Source organism: Biomphalaria glabrata, chromosome 13 (assembly GCF_947242115.1).
Source record: "Biomphalaria glabrata chromosome 13, xgBioGlab47.1, whole genome shotgun sequence".
Taxonomy (NCBI): Eukaryota; Metazoa; Mollusca; class Gastropoda; family Planorbidae; genus Biomphalaria; species Biomphalaria glabrata.
The window spans coordinates 24,855,491-24,876,166 of NC_074723.1; the positions used below are offsets into that span (position 1 = coordinate 24,855,491).

General features: G+C 37.3%; 1 protein-coding gene across 7 annotated transcripts in view; it reads right to left on the bottom strand.

Annotated features, from left to right (window-relative positions):
* LOC106069836 (polyamine-transporting ATPase 13A3-like) overlaps positions 1-11,663 on the bottom strand; it is a 38,896-nt gene extending 27,233 nt beyond the window's left edge. Inside the window, exons 1-3 of one of the 7 annotated variants that reach the window (XM_056008015.1) lie at positions 11,458-11,663; positions 5,803-5,969; positions 497-664 (exon numbers count right to left, since the gene is read on the bottom strand). In XM_056008015.1, coding sequence (XP_055863990.1) covers positions 497-664; positions 5,803-5,850 — 216 coding nt within the window. In that variant the 5' untranslated portion in view covers positions 5,851-5,969; positions 11,458-11,663. Of the gene's footprint in view, positions 1-496; positions 665-5,802; positions 6,705-7,321; positions 7,457-11,457 lie in introns of those variants that run through there. The other 6 variants (XM_056008013.1, XM_056008014.1, XM_056008016.1 and 3 more) reach the window with 6 other exon arrangements.
* Positions 11,664-20,676: the final 9,013 nt, after the last annotated feature.

A 20,676-nucleotide genomic window follows, 5' to 3' on the forward strand; every position in this document is an offset into this window, starting at 1 on the left:
TTTTTTTTAAGTTTGGAGATGCCTGCCTGGTTTGGCTAACTGAGCATACAAAATAATTACCAAAAAAAACCCCACAAAAATGCTATATTCTCTAATTCTGCTAGTAAGACTTGACCACAAACGAGCTTTAATTGGACACTTATTTGAGAAAAACAACCTTAAAGTTTTAAAAAAAAGATTCTGAATGAACAACTTTAGGGACTTGATCTAAACACTGTCCTATCACAGAGAAAATATGTACCTAGAGAGAGAAGCTACTGATAGAAGAAAATGAAGAACTGTTTCGTTAAATTATTGAATAAAAAACCAACGAGACTATTAGAAGAATGTAAATTTTGTTTATAAGTTTAGCATTTTGTTATGTGTCAAGCACTACTGTAAACAAATACCATCTAACATGATAAATATTAATAATGATTATTATTATTTTTAGGTAGAGTAATTTGATGAAAAGATTTGGAATAAAATGTTTATAGAATAAGTACTGTAAATTTACCTTTAACATGATTTGTTCAGCTTTTACAAGAGGACATGGTGAATGAGTTGCCTTCAGCATCCAGTGAGGCAACCAGTAGAAGACAAGTCTTAAGATACCACAGGTTAAAACATAACCTACAAATGTGGCATAGAGCTTGATCCTTTTTAACTTGTAGGCTGAAATTTCCTTTAAAAAAAAGACAATTAATGGAAATGATTCAAACCAACAAAAAAAAAAAAACGCTTATAATCAAATAGTTGTAAGGATGCACAACTAGCCAATACATTTCTCTACACTGATAGAATAAATATTAGAATCTAACAAGATTTTTTTTAAATTATGTAATCTTCCCCATACTCATGCTAGAATGTTGTCACGGTTGTGTTTGAAGACAAAACTATGTTGTATTTTCTGTACAATCATCATTACTAAGACTCAATGAAATGACAGTGTTAGATATGATTTTCTTGAGTTTAATACCTTGAAACTCAAACGTGAAACAAATATGATGTGTAGATACAATGTACAAACACTGAACGTAATAATGATTAATAGACTAACCAGCCGTGTACAATTACAAGCGACCAACTTTTTCTCTTTCTGATTCTGTGGCCCCTCGCTCCTTAAATGTTCCCGTACCAAGATGCTTTGTGTCTTGACCCTTTCTGTTGATGCAAATTGAGAGTGCCCGTCTTATAGCTCCAGAACAGGCTGGTTACAGGGCTGGAATGTTCGCTATAGACCAAGACAACATCTTTGTGCGGAGCGTAGCAGATGGATTCCAAAGGACCGAAAGCACATACGCAGTCTTCATTGACTTAAAACAGGCATATGATAAAGTATGGCGGCCTGGTTTGCTTCATAAGATAAGAGCCGTGGGGGTGCGGGGACGTATATATTACTGGATTAGAGACTTCCTACAAGAGCGTACAATAAGAACAAGGATGTACGGAGAAGTCTCAGGGGAAATGACCCTCGAGCACGGCCTCCCCCAGGGCTCCGTCCTGTCATGTGCCCTTTTCACGGCCTTCATAAATGACCTACCGGCTCTGCTAAAATGCCAAAAGCTGCTATATGCTGATGATATTGTCCTTTGGAAATCCGGAAGGAGCGCAACCTCTAAACAAAAAGTGTTACAAGAAGATCTCCATACGCTCTGATCATACACACAAAAATGGAGGCTAGAAATAAATACCTCCAAGACGGTCTATTCTCTGTTCACGCTCGGGACTGGCATTCTCGGGCAACCTTTCCAGCTCTCCCTCAACGGAGTGGCTCTCAGCATGGAAAAGCTACCCAAGTACCTTGGTGTAACTTTAGATCGCAAACTAAAAATGTGTGAGCATATCCAGGATGTTGTAAGAAAGGCCTCAGGGAAACTTTGCATTGTGCGGAAGCTGGCATCCACGAAGTGGGGAGCCCGAGCAGACATGCTCCGATCCCTGTATTTAGGAGCAGTCCGATCACAGATAGACTACAGCCTACCTGTGCAAATTTATGGCTATAGGACTGCTCTTGAACAACTTGATAAAATACAGTCCCAAGCACTAAGATTTGTCTGTGGAACCTTTAGGACAAGTCCAGTAAATGCGGCTGAAATAATGGCTAATATAGGTCCATTAAACCTTAGGAGGGAAAGGTCAGTACTGACCTGCTATGAGCGGTATAAAAGGCTGGATGAATACCTCTCAGCTAGAAAACTAGTGGATGGTTGGAGATGCAGAAGACGTATCCAGATGCAGTCTTTTATGCATCATGCCACTAGACTATCTGATGAAGCTGGCCTCTCCACAAACCGACAAAACATTCAACACTTTCATCCCCTTCCCCCTTGGTGTCGCCCAACGACCCCAGACATACGCTTGAAATTAGTAGACCCTAATGCCACTAAGCAAAGCGTTCATCTAACGACCTTCAAATCCTAGCTCTGGAGACCATTAATACCTTCAAGCCCAGTGCTATTTTTGCATACACTGATGGGTCGGCATCAATAGATTCTGGAAGAGCAGGCTATGGTGCCTACATCGACTTTCTTTGCTCTTGCACAGTCAAAATCTTTGGACCATGTGGTAGTGTTTGCAGTTTTGATGCGGAGACCATGGCAGTCTGTGAAGCCTTAAAAGTCATTGACTCTCAACTCGGCGAGGGACATTTGAGGGCAACACAGATTGTTGTGGTCATGGTCATTGACTCAAAATCTGTACTACAGGCTTTGCAAAGCCCCGGAACATGGCCCCCCAATATCAACACTGTCATCATGGCTTCACATAACATTAAACAACGATATGGCACCCCTGTAATTATGCAGTGGGTACCGAGTCACATAGGTGTGACTGGCAACACAATTGCAGACTCTTTGGCCCACCATGGAGGGCAAATTCCACCCACTGAACAGGCTATAAGCTTTCATCAAGCCCTGGCTATAATACAAAAAACAGAAATGGAAAAGTGGTTTGAGTGCTGGGACAAGTCCCAAAAAGCCCGTGGAGTCTGGTAGCCCATGAGGCGCCCTGACCGCACTTCCCCGTAGTGGAGGCTGTCCAGGCCTGAGCAAGCTATTATAGCACAGTGCAGGACAGGCCACTGTCCTGTTGGCTCATATTTCTCGCGGCTATGGCCAAATTTTGATTCACGGAGCCCCCGCTGCGGGGAAGAAGAGGAAACCGTGCCTCATATTCTGTTTGACTGTCCCAGACTTGCTGATCTCCGTCTCGACAGGTCTGGAAAACCCAAAATTCTCAACCTGTATGGCGACATTGATGCACTACGCAAGACAGCAGTGTTTCTGTCTAGGGCTTTTGCAAGAGAGGATTTGAGCCTCTCAAGCCCTCACTCTAATGGAATTTGATGATGATGATGATGATGATGCAAATTCTGGAAGGGTCTGTCGTCTTTTTGCCGCGCTTTTGTGACGTGAACTGATCTAACGCACATTTAACCTCCTACTTAAAACCAATCAGGAAATTCTTCCACATTTTTAAAGGAGACTAAAATAAGAATATTTAACTATGTCCAGGGCGTTCCACTGTATGGTTCTGAAACAAGGAAGACAACTGAAGCAACAAACTCACCAAAAGTAAAGAGCTTCATCCCCAGATGTTTCAGTGAAGTCTAGTGGTACGAGAAGAAGAACACAATCAACTGTGAGAGACGGGCAGAGAAATAGAGAGTTGCTGATCTTAGAAAGAAACTCTTGAGAAAACATGCCAACAACAGAGCTAGACAGACCTTAGCTTGGAACCTCCTAGGCACAAGACACAGAGGAAGACCAAAGAGAAAAAGGTGACATAGTGTACTTGATGAAGCAGAGAGAGCTGGGAAGCCATTAAAAACTAGCAAGAGATAGTGGAGAGTGTCGTGTTTTTACTGAGGCCTTATGCTCCATGAGAAATACAAAGAACATGAAGATGATTATGAGCTTCCGACTGATGAAGCGTGCCATCTCTCGTCCAACTTACACACTGGAGTGTGACTAATATACAAAAAATATATCAATCTCACGAAGGTTGCTGGACACTTTTTTTGAGACACACAGAAGTGCTAGAGACAGATACGAGGAGAGTCTGGGTACAGACGGCGAAAAGTAAATTTAGATAGACCTTTGGCGAACAACGGTTTTGTCTGCATTGGATGTGACTAAATGTGCTTTTCGCAACTGGGCTTGCACTTACCCTTGATTAATTTTCGAAATCGAAGACCTTATAGACTTATAGATCTAGATCGTGTAACCACGTAGGGACATCTAATTTTCGGAGGATAATTTTGGCGCCTAACTTCAAAACTCACTTTGGAATGCTCATTCTAAGATATGTTTTAAAATAACTACGTCGACGATTCTTTTGACAGCTAAAAGCAGAACATATAGAGATATAGTAGGGGCTAGTTGTCAAAATTTTCACATTTTGATGTTTTAAACATATAGAATTCATTGATTCTCACCAAACTTAGCATGTTGTAACTTAAACATTCAGACAACAACTAGAGCAAATGAAATGAACTTTATCTCTTTATTTATAAGAGTTATACAACAGAAACGTGGTTGGGTTAAGGTTGTGACATCTTGCCCCACACCGGGGTAAGTTGACACAGGGCATGGGGTAAAATGTTACACATTTAAAAATAATCGCCATATCTTGCTTTGTCTAAAAGAAATAAGATATTTAGTCAAGACTTTGTTCTTGTAGAAGTTTCCCTTGACTTGTCGTCGTAAAAGAATTATATATTATGTGGAAATTCTGAAATGTTTTGGACATAACAAGGAAAGCTGTAGGTTTTTCTTCCAAATAATGTTTATTTGTTTCTATATTTCTGTATGTTTCCGCGGGCCGCATAAAACATTCCGACGGGCCGCATGTGGTTGGCGGATCGTAATTTTCTCACCCCTGATCTAGATGATATGCATCTCTATCTTTTGTGATAAGGCTGCCAGAATCACCTAACTGTTTTATCTGTTCAATATATTTAGTATATATAATAGAAAACAAAAAGATGTCTAACTTAGAATTAAGAATATTGTTTCTCAATTACGTTGTTGCACCTCCTTTTCGGCTAAGGGGTCGAAGGGGGGGGGTGCTACAAGTTCCCCCCAGTGGGGTTCGGGGGAATCCCCGACGCCAAGCGTTTTCTTGCATTCTTAAATACAGAAAAACTTTCTTCTGACATCTACAGCATTTTTTTATCTTTTTAAAAAAGTGTCAAATTAAGTAAAATAAAGTAACGTGGGGGTCACAGGCCGATTCCGATGTTTGACTGACAATTAGTCATAAGTAATGGATGTCTTTATTAGGCGCATTCATCTTATTATTATCTTGATTTTAAGTGAGACCTCTCTATAGAAAACATCGTTTATGTAAATTAAAAAAAAAACTGTAATAAGAATGCCTTCAAACGTTCTTTTGAAGAAAAAAATTTCAATATTTCTCCGCCGACGGGATTTTACGTTTTAGTCAAGTTCAATTTCTCTAGAGCGTCGAAAAAATCGTTCTTTTGTCATCTTCTGCGTAACCAAAATGATAAAAGTTCTAAATCTCTATTTAGTTCTTCTGAAAGACGCAGTGTGATACAAGTGTTATTATTGAATAATTGCATTTTATTAAAGCTTTCGAAAAGGTATAAAGACCTCCACAAAAATCATGTCTCGGGGCCTCCACATATTTAAATCCGGCTCTGCGTTGGTCAAGTGTCTGAAACAATAACTTATTTTCAAAGCGTTTTTCGTAAATATTTTGTTCTCAAGCAGATTATTGTATTCCCCTACTTCCAGCTATAACTTGTAAAGTCATTTTGAAACTATTCAGTTAAAAAAAAGGAATTCAAGAACTTACCATTTCATCTTCGAGTCCCTTGTTTACGTAATGCACCGGTTCCTTCATATTTATCTCATATAGAATCCTTTCTGAAGTCTTTAGACTAACACTATTTTGTCTTCTGGGAATTTTCACCAAGACTTTATGAAACTATGAACTGCATTGTTTTATCTGCTATTCCAATCCTGTTATAATCAATCTTAAAAATACACGTCAATAAAATACAATATCCAAAGGTGAACACAGTATTAACATTTGACAACAGAACTAGGTCTGTCACTGGTGTACATGTACAATCATTCACGAATGTTTGCTTTCAATCTATCTAGACAGGCAAACACAGAGTGGAGATAAGTTTCTCATTTTGCAATAGGTACTAAGGTACCTTAAAGCTATGTCTCTAAATCTAGTAAGCTTATACTTACTGATGTCTTACTGCAATAGGCAATTAATTGTATTTCAAACGTCTACACAACATTGGCTCTTGATAGCCTGCTAAAAAGTTATTTAACATTGCAACCTAAAGCTTGTTCTACTGCTTTCCTCTAAATTGTACAAAAGATCAATGAACCGATAACTGAGAAAAGATATTAAACGTAAATAAAAGACTCGTTTCATTCAGTTCTTGAAGTTATTCTAAAATTGGACATTGGTACAAGAACTCGATTTTAGTTGTTAATGCTGTTAATTAGCATTTAATAACAGTTGAATTTGTTGTGTTAAAAAAAATACACTGACAAAAAGTATCCTATAAAGTCGATTATAGAAACACATCAATCTCATATACTGAGATATCATCAGGTCTACAAACACAACAATCTCATATACTGAGATATCATCAGGTCTACAAACACAACAATCTCATATACTGAGATATCATCAGGTCTACAAACACAACCAAAATTCGCTATTCTAGCCGGATATACCGTTACGCTCCGCTAAGCAACGTTCAGGTCGTCAACACATTCCGTGTACCTGGGTTTAATGTGTGTCATTAAAAAAATAAGACAAGGACTCTCACTCTCTAACTCATCATCCGCATTTGTAGCCTTCAATTTAACCCTCAACTCAAAATAGATTTCTGTTTAAATGCAAAACAAATTTTAAAAACCTTTACTATGTGTGTTAATTTTTTAGATGTACGAACCTAACACATTTACATTGTAATTTTTTAAATGTGTTTCTGTACGTAATGTACAAGCCACTGTGATGTATATTTAGCAGTGCGACTCTAAAACTTCAACAAAAACTAGCACTGAAATGTAGGTCAATTTGTAAGTTATCCTCAGCTGTGAAAAGACTAGACTGTAAAGTTCTATAGACTAAAATAAATGCATACACTCAGACTTCTTACCACTACTACTAAGATAATATATAGACTAAGTGACTAAGACTTCCTAACACACTCATTAAAATAAATAAATAGACTATGGCTTTCCAACACATAGTTCAAAATAAATATATATAGAGAGAGAGAGCTATAGACGAAGTCCTAGCTTGAGAACCTTAGAAATGATTATGGTAAATTAGTACTGACCTAATTTCCAGGAGAGCGGGGACTAGGAGATGTGTCTGTCCCTACATTCAAAGGGCGAATAATAGAAGTATATATTCATTCCTCTCAGCTAAAGCTTACCACACAAAATGTAACTATTAATCGTATCTATTTGACGTTGACTGTAATATTGATTTCATAGTAAGTGAACAGGAAACTAAAATTACCTTCATTTCATTTTTTTTTCGCAAACTTCAATAGGACCCATTAAGAGTTAATTGTGCGTAATGAGTGCACAAAAGCCAGACTAAATATTTAATAGATCCTCTACCTTCCAATGTTAAAAAGAAAAAAACACTTTTTTTTTATTTCAGCTTCTATAAATAGGCCTTCTATTTACAACTTTGTAGGCCTAGTAGGCCTACATACCACAGTCCTTTCAGAATTAGGTTTTGCTTTTTTTTTAATCCTAGGGCGATATAGCGCATTGCATTTAGCACACAATTCGATTGTTGTGTTTGGTCGGTGACGCAAGATGTTGCATCTTTGCTTCATTCTCTAAAATCCATTTAGTTAATATTTCTTGAGTTCTTCTAGAAATCTTGTTTACTAGTTAAAATGTCTACCTGTATAAGCAATGGACTAGACTCACTAGACAAGGGTTGGATCTCAATGTTCAATACAGAAGCTTCAAACTTGGGCGAAATAAAAGGATATATATATATGTCGCCATGACCTGAGCCTTGACTGCACAGACCGATTTTAAAATATCTTTCAAGCTGGATCCTATTGTCTCCCATTGCCTCTTTAGTTTTTTTTTTCTCTCATTGCGTTGGTCTCTCTCCAAATTTAACCTCACATTCTGTCTCTACTCACCCCCCCTCTCTCTCTCTCCCTTTCTCTTCAACATTGTCTACGTCTAAGTCATGAAGAGCAACAAAGAGTCATTGTGTGCGTGTATCGGTCCTACACGCTTGTCTCCTGCCAAACTTGCATACAAATAAATGTCAATAGGCCTACTACACAAGTCAGAAACTTGAGTCTCAATTCTACACAGAAAAAGATGTTCGCAGAAAAGACCGAAGTCCATAAGGCGATTAGTACGGGATCTATTCACTAGAAGAAAAAAAATGTCAATGAAAGGAAAAGACAATAAACAAAACATTGAGGACCGCCGAAGATCTAAAAAAAAATGTGTATAAAACGCGGATGCTTGCTTTGTCCTAAGCTATGAATGGATTGTGAAAATAAAAATACGTTTTATGAGAAAGTTTAACAATTGAAAAGGGGGGGGGGCTGCGGGTACTTAATTGCACGAGATAGTTTTCAGACTACGATTAGTGCTAACCATGCTATGAGCTAACTATAAATATAGAGAGATGTAATAACATACCACAATTTCAACATTATTTTCATACGAACATATTTTCAAGTAGTTAGTAAAAGGAAAATGAGTTTAAAACTTTGAAATCTAGCAGAAATCGGACTTGTTATAAGTTATGTCCCCGACATGAAATAATGGACTAGTATCTAGATCGAATGTCGGGCGATAATATATACAGTAAGGGGAGATAATAAATTACCACGTTTGCTTGAATGAATCTAATACATGGGAGCAGTGGTCTTCAACCTTTTGTGGTCTACCGCCACCTTCTCGTAATTTCTCTTTAAAAATATCCACCAGCGTCAAATGGTTATAGGAACCACATTGTCATGAGTTTCTTTCAAATCATTTTAAAGTTATTGAATATTAGGGCCTAGTAAAAGTACTAGGTTTAATTTAAAATTTCTGAAATTGAGCTAATGGGAACCTTCTGACAGTCTGACAAAATTAGAAATGTCTGGCTTTAAAGAAGCCAAAGTAAGTCGAAGGTCCAGTTTGACCATGTACGTTATGGAAACGCTAAAAATAATTCCATTTTCGACCACAGTTTTTTGGAATTTTACAGGAACATTTATTATGTTGTGCCTTTGTATTAACGTTCTTTGTTTTTACTGAAGCCATAATTTAGTAAATCTTTTTTCCTGCAATACAATTGGAACATCAGTTACAGATGTTTACAAATTTTTATTTATATTTACATTTTTAAATGTAATACTACCTAGAAGTTAATTGTCATTTCTTCATTGGGCGTTGTTAGTATATTTGCATAGATATTGATGTTCTTAGGCATTCATTTGTCAACAAACAAGTTATGTGAGATGTAAAACCCTTTAAAATAGATTTAATATCTCAATACAAGAGAAAATGATTTAATCAATGAATGGCAATTTCTATCCTTGCATTCTTTAGCATTAGATGCCTACCATGTAAAACACATTTTTTTAGCCTGCTTTAAGTCATTGCCAACCGTTCAATCTTCCTGTTTTTCATCGAAATTCCACAATTGTATTAAAGAGCTTAACAAAACGAGCATTATAAATCCCTTTCCAAATGCAGCGAACCTTAGTTTACAATAACATGCTGCTCATGATTTGTTGCACAAACAATGTTGAAAAATGATCTAATTTTTTTGCTTGGGTTTGAATTTATTTTAGAATTTTATCTAATGAGATGGAAATAGTAAGGAAATTGTGGGCTAAAATGTTAAGAAGATGTTGTCTGTGAATCACAACTTATAAGGTGAATGGTGGATAGATATGGATTCTATTTATTCTATGGCACTTATGAAGCCTTCGTAGCGTCCAACCACTGATGGTGGACCATGTGTCACAATAAGCTACATAACTACACAATTTTGAAATAATATTTCATCACAAACCAAAAAAAAAAAGGTATTTTTGTGTCACAGATAAATTTTTAACAATTTTAATTTAATTTTAATCAATTTTTAAACAACATCATAAGACTTATTATTATTATTTTTTTTTTTTTTTTGCAAAGGAAAAGCTATGCAGTTTTCTAAGAGGCCACTAAAACATTCTGCTTTGTCATTAAAAAAATAATGTTTGAATAGAAGATTTTTTTTTCATTGTTTATGAATATTCTAAAATTACTCTTTGGATATTGCTATATGGTCGTGAAGCCGACTTGGTTTCATAACCTAATTTAGAAATGTGGTCATTCAAAGTAGAATATTGGAATACTTTTTATCTCACGACCGACTATGTCATGCAGTGTTTTAATTTTTTAACTGTTTAAATTATTCTATTTGAATGTTAGCTTTAGCGGGTTTTTTAAATTAACAGTTACACATTAATATATATTAGCATGTAGATAAGATAAGCTATAATGTAAAAAAGCGTATTACCTAGTTTGCAAGGGCGTAGCCAGGAATTTTCCATCATTTGGGGGCCCGGGGGGTTTGACCTCTTTGGGGGCCCCTGCATTTTGCAATATTTAAATTTAATGTAAAAAAACACTAATTTGGGGACCCCCTGAATTGGGGGCCCGGGAGAATTTTCAAATTCTCCCCCTCCTCCCCTAGCTACGTCACTGCTAGTTTGTTTATCAAATCAAAAACGTTTAAGCGCGCATGAACTAAAGACGATCGATAGCCTAAAATTAACAGAGTATGAATTTAAACGCAGAATTGCAGTCAGTATTCCCGAACTCAAGTTCAAACGTTGCTCCTGAAGCAAGCTTATTATAATTTGTCTATATCTAGTTTGCTTTATATTTGTTTTGTTTTAGTGCGCCTCGAGTTTTTTTCTTTTATTCCTACGTCCCCCTTTTATTCCCCGCGCCCCCTACCGCCCGTTTGGCTCCCAGCGCGCATTGGGGGGCGCTAGCGTCCCCGTTGAAGAGCACTGCACTAGAGGAGCTAGATAATAAATGACCACGTTTGCTTCAATGATTCTGATACACTAACATGCTGTGCATTGCGTGTGCGTAGCATATGTTAGAGTAAAATTTTCTAAAGAATAAATGTTGTAAATAGAATATTGGCTGCATTTTCTTTTGTTTGTATTTCAATCATTTATTTGGGAGAAAAAGAAGTCTCGATACAACGACTTAATCCTAGCTCGTTATAGAGGAATCGGAAGATTCTCATTAAACTGAGAATCGAATAATATGTCGATCAAGTTTGTTTACTTAAGAATTTAATCCGTGCGATAGCATTAAATGACTATTTGAAAAATGTCAATTTATTACTGAATTTATGCACTTGAAATAGGTGACAGCCATAAAGGCTAAGTATTGTGGTATATTAAAATAAATAGCTTTACATTCTTACCCATTGCTGATTTCACTAATTCGAAAATATTCTTTTCAAATCGAAAGACACATTATTACTATTATCATTAATCTTTGGTACATAAAGCTTAGAAGTTAATAAAACAGCTATGTAGGCAGAGTCGGGCAATTGTTTTTTACTTAGTACACACACATAGACACATGTCTATGTACACACACAATAGACGTCACACTGCGGAAGAGGCTATGGTTACTCGATCTACTATCCCAGCCAGTCACCGCGGATACATTTTTTACAGCAATCCTTTGAATTTTGCATGGTTTCCGATGAAAGAAAACAAGTTACACTTGCCTAGGCCTGTGGTGGACTGATGAAAGAAAACAAGTTACACTTGCCTAGGCCTGTGGTAGACTGATGAAAGAAAACAAGTTACACTTGCCTAGGCCTGTGGTGGACTGATGAAAGAAAACAAGTTACACTTGCCTAGGCCTGTGGTGGACTGATGAAAGTCTGTACTCTATGTGGGAGTCTATTCATTAACAGGATTGATATTATTAATTAAACGTTGATTGCACAATTGTTATTACAAGATGGTTGCTTAATTAAACTTTATTATTGAAGAATGTGGATCATTAGGACGTCTACAAGTTCCCAATGCATGGGCCTAAAAGGATGAAGCAGTGAAATAAAGGTGTGTGAAATATAATGGATTAGGTCTATGTAATAGAGAATAATCAGGGCCGGATTTAGACTTGATATTTGAGATATGTGGTCATTTATTTATAAGTCCAAATATTATATATCAGTATAGAGTATGCTGTCCACATAAACCAGTTGGTGCAATGCCACAAAATGTTGAATGCAGTCACGGAATATTATTTGTAAGGGACGAGTACACTTTTTAAAACACAAGCCTACAGAAAGAAACAAACAAAAGCACGGAAAGTCGTTTGCACTTCGTAACATGTGTATCTCCATTAAATCGCTACAAGCCGAGATATAAGTATGGCGGGCATCAATTCTACAATGTAGCATTGTAACAGAGGTACACAATGTTTTTTCTCTGAATTTTATTTTTTTACCATTTATTAATTGGTATCAAATAAGATTCACTGCTTTAATATGCAATTCCTGCATTTGAGTGCCCTAAGTGTACAATATCAAACGACATTACGCTAATCACAAAAAGGTGTATGATACTTACACCGGGAAAATGAGGGATGACAAGCTACTGGAATTGAAAAATAGTTTTAAAAGGCAACAAACAGTATTTGTTAAACTGAACAACTCGAGTGAGTCTGCAGTGAAAGTCAGCTTCATTTTATCAAACTTAATTAACAGCCATAGCAAATCATTTATTGAAGGTGATTTTATTAAAAAGTATAATCTATTCAGAAAAAGTGAAAGCATTCAGAGAATAACGTTAACTAGGAGCACTGTGGCAGATTGAATAAATGACATGTCAGTCAGCTTGCGTGAACAATTAAAGAACAAAATAGCTGATTTTAAATTATTTTCTATGGCTAGTGATGAGTCAACTGATGTAACGGGTGTAGCACAGTTGGCTCTATTCATAAGGACATGTGACAGGAATGTTTAAATACATCAAGAATTACTTGAGCTCTGTTCTATACATACTAGGCTTACCACAACGAGCGAGGATGTTTTTGAGCAATTACAGGAGGAGATATTGCAGTACAATTTACCTTTTTGTAAAGCTAGTGGTCTAGCAACGTATGTCGCATCAGCCATGATTGGGGTTAAAAATGGTGTTGGTGCTGCTTGCAAAAATAAATTTGCTCATTTTAAGTGCAAACTTCACCAAGAAGCTTTACGCCCAAAGCAATCACACTTCCAACATGTGCTTAGACCAGTTTCAGTCGCTATCACTTTTATTCGTGCAAGTGGCTTAAATCATTTCCAATTTTCAATGTTTCTGTATGATATTGGACACGAATTGGATTGTGTTTCCTACTACACAGAAATCCGCTGGCTCTCATGTCATAAAGTATTGAAGAGATTTTTTGCACTGCGTGAGGAAATTGTATTGTTTCTGAACATGAAAGGTGAACCTGTTGAACATTTGCAAACTAACGAATGGGTTCAGGATTTGGTATTTGCAGTTGATCTTTCTGGTCACCTGCAAGACGTATGTGAAACTATAAGGTAAAGACAAAATTGTCACAACTGCTTGTGATGAAGTGAAGTGCTTTCAAGCAAAGTTACGACTGTAGATAAACCAAAAATCTAGAGAAAACCTTGTTCACTTCTCAACGTGCCAGGAACTAAAAACGTTTTCGTGACTTCGTTTTATACGAGCAAGAATTTTCATTGTATCTCCATTTTCCTGAAAATGCTGCTGATAATACGCAACAAGATCTGATAGAATTGCAGTCAGATACTTTGTTGAAAGCGAAATTGTTTTGCCAAACTTTTACAGTTATTTAACTGAACGGTAGGTTGAATTGCGGAAATTTGAAGCCAGAATTATTGCTATGTTTGCAAGCATCAGCAGTTTGAGTAGTTCTTTTCCAAAATGAAAGCTACAAAAACACCTCACCGTTCTAATACAAATTTGTCATCAGTATTGAAAGTCTCAGGGCCAAACAAACTTCAACCTGACATTAATAAACTTGTTTTTCAGAAAAGATGTCAAGCATCAGGACAACGAAAATAATGCGTAATCATATTAAATTTTTAATAGCACTATAAATTTAGCTAACCAAGGGTACAGGTATTTCGTTAATTTTTGTATTCTATTGTATCGTTTCAAATTTACATAAAACTAGTAGGCTAAAATTTCAAGCTGACTTTTTACTGCGGCCCTTCAAGTCAAAGTAAGTTTTTAATGTGGCCCATACACCTTTATGAGTTTGACATGCCTAATTTAAGGAGAAAAACATTTTAAAAAATACTTTTTAACAAGATTACAAAGACAGTTTGTGTGGAAACACAAACTCAAAATCGGCCCCCGAAGTGATCCACCCAGGCAGGATTCAATATTTTCAGAAAGAACATCCAAATGAAATTATATCAAAGACAAAGGAGAGATAAGCATGGAGAAAGAAGATTGACAGTTCTTGTGTAGTGCCCCAACGGTAAGGGATAGGTGAAAGTGAATGTAAAGTTAGATGTGAACCTGGCCTAACTAGTTCCCCTTTCAGACCTTGTGGTCTATAGGGCAGATGATGTAAAGTTCATCTGTTTTTGTGGCCTACGGTCACGAGGGTGTCATGTAGCCAGCACAACGACCAACCACCTTTACTTTTCCACAACTAATATCAGGTACCCATTGGAGCTGGGTGGACTCAGAGGTGCCTAAGGATTCCGAAGTTGAAAATCCCAGTCTTCACCAGGATTCGAACCCGTGGCCCCCGGTTCGGAAGCCAAGCGCTTTACCGATCAGCTACCGCGCCTCTACTGGCCTAACTGAAGTCTTATAATAGATATAATTGTTTTGAAAAGGATCAATCTCTTTTTTGAATGCTCAACAAAAAAAGGAGAAATCGTTTACTCTGGAAAATTTTTTTTTACGAAAGTGATGTTTACAAGATTACTATTCGTTTTAATTCTAACTTTTAATGCATACTAATTAGCTTTTTCTCTTTAAAAAAATGGTTGCATAACTGATTTTAAAAATTTAATTTTTTTTTTGCTTTCAGAAAAAAAAAAGTAGCCGTTGCATCAGAACTTTGAATGGTCTAAAATATTGTGATGTCTGATTTTCAATATCTTTTCTAGTTTACGAGATCTAAACGGGACGGACGGACAGACGGACTTTTGACCAGATAGAAAGAAAGTTGATAGAAGTGTAGTAGGCCTAAAAAAAAGAATTGTGAAGTTCAAAATTAAGGTGTCTTTGTGCCATTTTGAGCTATTGAAGAAAGATAAGTATGAAGAGTCAGGAGTCTAATACCGTATATTGCTTGCATTAAGATTAATGTAAATAACCAAAAAATAAGGGAGGTGGGGGGGGGGAATCAAGTTCGAAATATAATATAGATTGAATTAAGAAGCCGAAGAAAAGTCATAGAGTGTACGAGGGACTAACTTTTTGTTTTAGGCCGGGGGGGGGGGGATAAGTGAAAGTGTTACTAAAATTAACGGGCCCAAAAGATGAGTGCGTGTATGTGTCGGGGCGCATTATGAAGCGAGTTTTTAGAGGGTGAAAGAGAGAAAGAGAGAGAGAGAAAGAGAGAGAGAAAGAGAGAGAGAGAGAAAGAGAGAGAGAGAAAGAGAGAGAGAGAAAGAGAGAGAGAGAGAAAGAGAGAGAGAAAGAGAGAGAGAAAGAGAGAGAGAGAGAAAGAGAGAGAGAGAAAGAGAGAGAGAGAAAGAGAGAGAGAGAGAGAGAAAGAGAGAGAGAAAGAGAGAGAGAGAGAAAGAGAGAGAGAGAAAGAGAGAGAGAGAGAGAAAGAGAGAGAGAGAGAGAGAGAAAGAGAGAGAGAGAAAGAGAGAGAGAGAGAAAGAGAGAGAGAGAGAAAGAGAGAGAGAAAGAGAGAGAGAGAGAAAGAGAGAGAGAGAAAGAGAGAGAGAGAGAAAGAGAGAGAGAGAGAGAAAGAGAGAGAGAAAGAGAGAGAGAGAAAGAGAGAGAGAGAGAGAAAATGAAAGGGGGGGGGGTGCAAGCCGTAAAATTTCTTATAACAGATCCACTCATTCACGGGCCAAACTGTATACACATCAAAGAGAAATGGAGCAGCTGTGTGACGTCCTTCACCTACCCCTTAGTCTGTTGGACCGTTGGGGCACCACGCACGATCTGTCGACCGTCCATTCCTTTTTTCCTTAGATAGAACCTCATTCAATGACAGGCTGTCCAACTTGAATGTTCACATAACATCTTGTGTAATTTTATTTGCTATCTTACTATTTTCTACACTGTTTCCCAACACAAATGCAGATTTTCTTTTTTGTTTGCTTTGGGCTGGAAATACAAATCTCTACTTGAATGTTCATTAAATACTGACTGCGAAAGTCAAAAGTTTTCGCCCAGTTATCATTATGGAGACCATATCTCACAGTCTGAACCCCACACGAAGTCAGTAAAATTTCATACATTTTAATCACTATCGTTACAAAGACTCGTCCACTTACTTGATTCCCACACCATTGGCAGGTCTCAACTTTGTGACTCTAAAACAATGGTGGCATCGATTTGAACGTTTCCACTTGACCGCTTTCTCCCTTTACTAGAAAACAACATCAGCGTCAGGTTCAGTTGTTTAAAGATAACTTACAATTAGTGTGGTTCAATGACGTGTTGTATATGTTATTAAAGGCTTTCTATGCATGGCTTTTGTTCTTCCATCAGCTGTTCTCTAACATTTTGTCCAACACGTTTATCATACTGACGTAAAGAGACGAATCATGACTCGAGAGTGAGTCGTAGATCTTTTTTCAGCGGCGGGTGCATAGTTACTTGTTGAAAGGCATCGTGTGGGTTCAAGCCCAAATCTCCATTGTTTTGCCGTTATTGTTTCTTCATTGACCTACGACGTGTGTGTGTGTGTGAGAGAGAGAGAGAGAGAGAGAGAGAGAGAGAGAGAGAGAGAAGGAAAGAGAGAGAGAGAGAGAAGGAAAGAGAGAGCGGGCCGTAAAACTTCATTGTAACAGTTATACTATTTCACGGGATAAAGTCTGTTAGGTTGATCGTTAAAATGATCACGTTTATTTAAAAAAAAAAAAGGAAATAGTTCTGAGAGTTCGGACTATAAAAAAACAATATAAAGGCTGTGTAAACATTTACAGGCGTAGCCGTGTGTGTTCTGCTAGTCTCAGATATAGCCGAAAACTGCGTATTACAATTGTAGGCCTTACATATAAAGGCCCTGTAATAGATAAGTCAATGTGTTTCAACGTGTAAACGTGTTTCGTCTTGTCTAATGATATGTCTCACAAATGTCAATGGACGTTCGGTCGCCACTTCCCTAAGATGGCGAATGCCTGTGTGCGAAAAGATTTCTCTATTGGTAACATTATCTCGGGAGGATTCGTAGGATCCTTCTCAGCTATCACTACTCAGTCTCTTTTCAACCATCCACGCCTCGAAGCGTAGACAGCCGTTGGGACAATGATTTTATTTAGTAGGTCGATTTTAATCTCCAAGCTAATTGATTTGTTTGCTCAGATAGGCTGTACTTATTGAAAGACTGCCCCTGCTTTCCAATCCGACATGCAACACCATGATATATATCTCCATCACTTAAGATAACACTGCCTAAATAGGTTAACTTATCTATTTGTTCAAGATCTGTTTGACCCATGTTGATCGGGAACTGGATAACCTGCACCCTATATTTATATAACTTTGAGGGCGTCTTAATCCGTCATCTCGTGTATACATTTAATTGTATTTCAATGTAATGCTATGTCGTCTGCAAAATCTAACTCGGTTTGGTTTACACCATGGGGACCCGAATACAGCCTGTTTAATGACATCCTCGATGGCTGCAAGAAAGAGAAATGGGGATAAGATACACCCTAATCTCATATCCGTATCGATGTTGAAGAATTCCCCCGTCTGTTGAGACAACAGCTTGATTTGCTTTAGACATGTCGCTGAATCTGGACAAATTGTTGCAAGATGCCTTACTCTCTTGCTATTTTCCAGAGTGATTCCAATGGGCGCTATCAAACTTTTTTTTTTAATCTTCAAAACTGAATTTTTGTCTTTTTTTTTACGAAGTTTCGCAGGACGTAAACCTGTTCAGTGCTTGATTTATAATTTAAGACCTTCTCCTTAAGGAGCTCTTAAATAATCTCTAGTAAAAAATATTTTCAACTCAAGGTTCCTCAATTCTATGATAGTACATTTTTAATTTATACAATAACATTTGATAAGCTCTCATCCGAATCACAAGGAAGATGATGCCTATTATGGACAGGATCAGCGTCTGGTCTTTCGACTCGGGACCGGACGCAGCGGAGTGGGGCAACATATGTACCGGAAGCTCAAAATTGGAACCGGTGAAATCTGCCCGTGTGGAGTGTCACCAGAGAATGCTGACCATGTCCTCCAGGAATGCTCTCTTTACTAAGAGGCCCGTACAAGACACTGACCCCAAAAAACCTCAATACAAAGAAATTTATATGGAGAGCTCCCTGATTTTAAACCACTGCGCAGTTCATCTCATATATTGGTTTAGTCATCTGAACACTCCAACAGTTCATCTCATATATTGGTCTACTAATCTGAATACTCCAACAGTTCATCTCATATGGTGGTCTAGTCATCTGAACACTCCAACAGTTCATCTCATATATTGGTCTACTAATCTGAACACTCCAACAGTTCATCTCATATATTGGTCTAGTCATCTGAACACTCCAACATAAAAATGAGAACAAAGAAGAAAATTTGATAAAATGTGCAAAACAACGACATTTTAAAATAGAATTGAAAACCATTTTTCGAGTCTAAACAATTGATTAATTAGCTGACAGTTTTAGTGTTCATAATAAAGAAAGATGTTTGTTTTTGAGGGGAAGATTATTTTTCCTGAGGGGGGGGGGTGACACCCCGAGCTTACCGCACAGGGTGACACCGACCCTAGTGATGTGTTAATATTAGAAGATATTATGTCATTGTTTGTTGTTTATGTTTTATGCGAAAGCAAAGAATCGGACGGAAATAAAAAGTGAGTTATATATGTCTACCTTGATAAAGACACTCTCGTTATTATCATTATTAATTAGTAACGTCTACAGTAATTCATTATTAATCTGTGACTACAGAACATGGTGTCAGATTTGTTTTCAGATCTTGTGTCAGATCTGGTGTTAGATTACGTGTCAAATCTAGTGTCACATTGCTTTAAAGTGCTGGTAACAGGTAGATTTAGATCTAGTGGTTTCTAAATTGCTAAAAGTACATTTTATTTGTGGTGTCGTTAGTTCATGTTGTTAGATCTAGATCTAGACATAGAATCTAGAATCTGTACGAATAATGGAATTATTCGATCATCCTAAACCGTTGTCACTAGACGGTAATCTATCTGAAAGATGGAAAAAATGGAGACAAAGTTTTGAACTGTTTATGGTCGCCACTGAAAAAAATACGAAGCCCGAGCCAGTGAAGAAAGCTTTATTGTTACACCTGATCGGTGAACCCGCTCGAGACATCTACAATACTTTTCAAGTATGTGAAGATGAGACTGTAGACAAACTCATTGAAAGGTTTCAGAATCATTTTTTGCCTAAGTCCAACACTGTGTATGACAGATTTAAATTCTTTTCAAGAAAGCAAAAAGACGGAGAAACGTTTGAACATTATTATACTGAGTTAAAGAATTTGGCAAAAGAATGCAAGTTTGACAACCTTCGAGATGAACTCATCAGAGATCGATTGGTATGTGGCATACAGTCGGATCGAGTGAGAGAGAGACTTCGGAGAAGATGTAAAAAGAGAAATCATTTCGCTGCAAAATGTCGTTCGAAACACTTCAAGGCTGTTGATTCACTGGAAGATGAAAGTCAGTCATGCCAAGTAAATGAGTTATGGTTTGAGGCAATTGGTACTGACAACAATGTCAAAGTTTGGATGGTTGATGTCAATATTATGGGAAAAATAGTCAAAATGAAGATTGACACAGGAGCACAAGCTAATGTGATATCAGAGTCAACGTGGAACAATTTAGAAACTGATACTCAGTTAAAGAATTCAAATACTACCCTACGAGCATTGGGGGATGAAGCATTAGAACTGAAGGGAGTTGCATCGGTCACATTTAAAGTCGGCGATGTAGAAGTTAAAGATGATCTGTACGTGATCAAGAAAAGTATAAATCCTATACTAGGTCTGAAGACATCTATTGCTTTAAAACTAATTGAGGCAAAGAGAAATGTCGAAGTACACGATGTCAAGCAACAAAATGAAGTTCCACAAGTGTTGATGAAAAAATATAAGCAAGTATTCGAAGGACTCGGTACATACAAAATGAAGTATCACATTAAACTGACGTCAGATGCAAAACCAGTTATTCAATGTGCGCGCAGAGTTGCACCATCACTCTATGAAGAATTAAAAAGAAAACTCACACAAATGCAACAAGATGGAGTGATCACAGAAGTTGATGAACCAACAGAATGGGTTCATAACTTGGTTATAGCAAAGAAGAAAGATAATTCTTTGAGGTTGTGTTTAGATCCCCGAGGACTGAACAAATATATAATGAGAGAACATTTCACTATACCAACATTTGATCAAATCAATAGTTCACTGGGAGCAGCAAAAGTGTTTAGTATACTTGATCAAAAGGATGC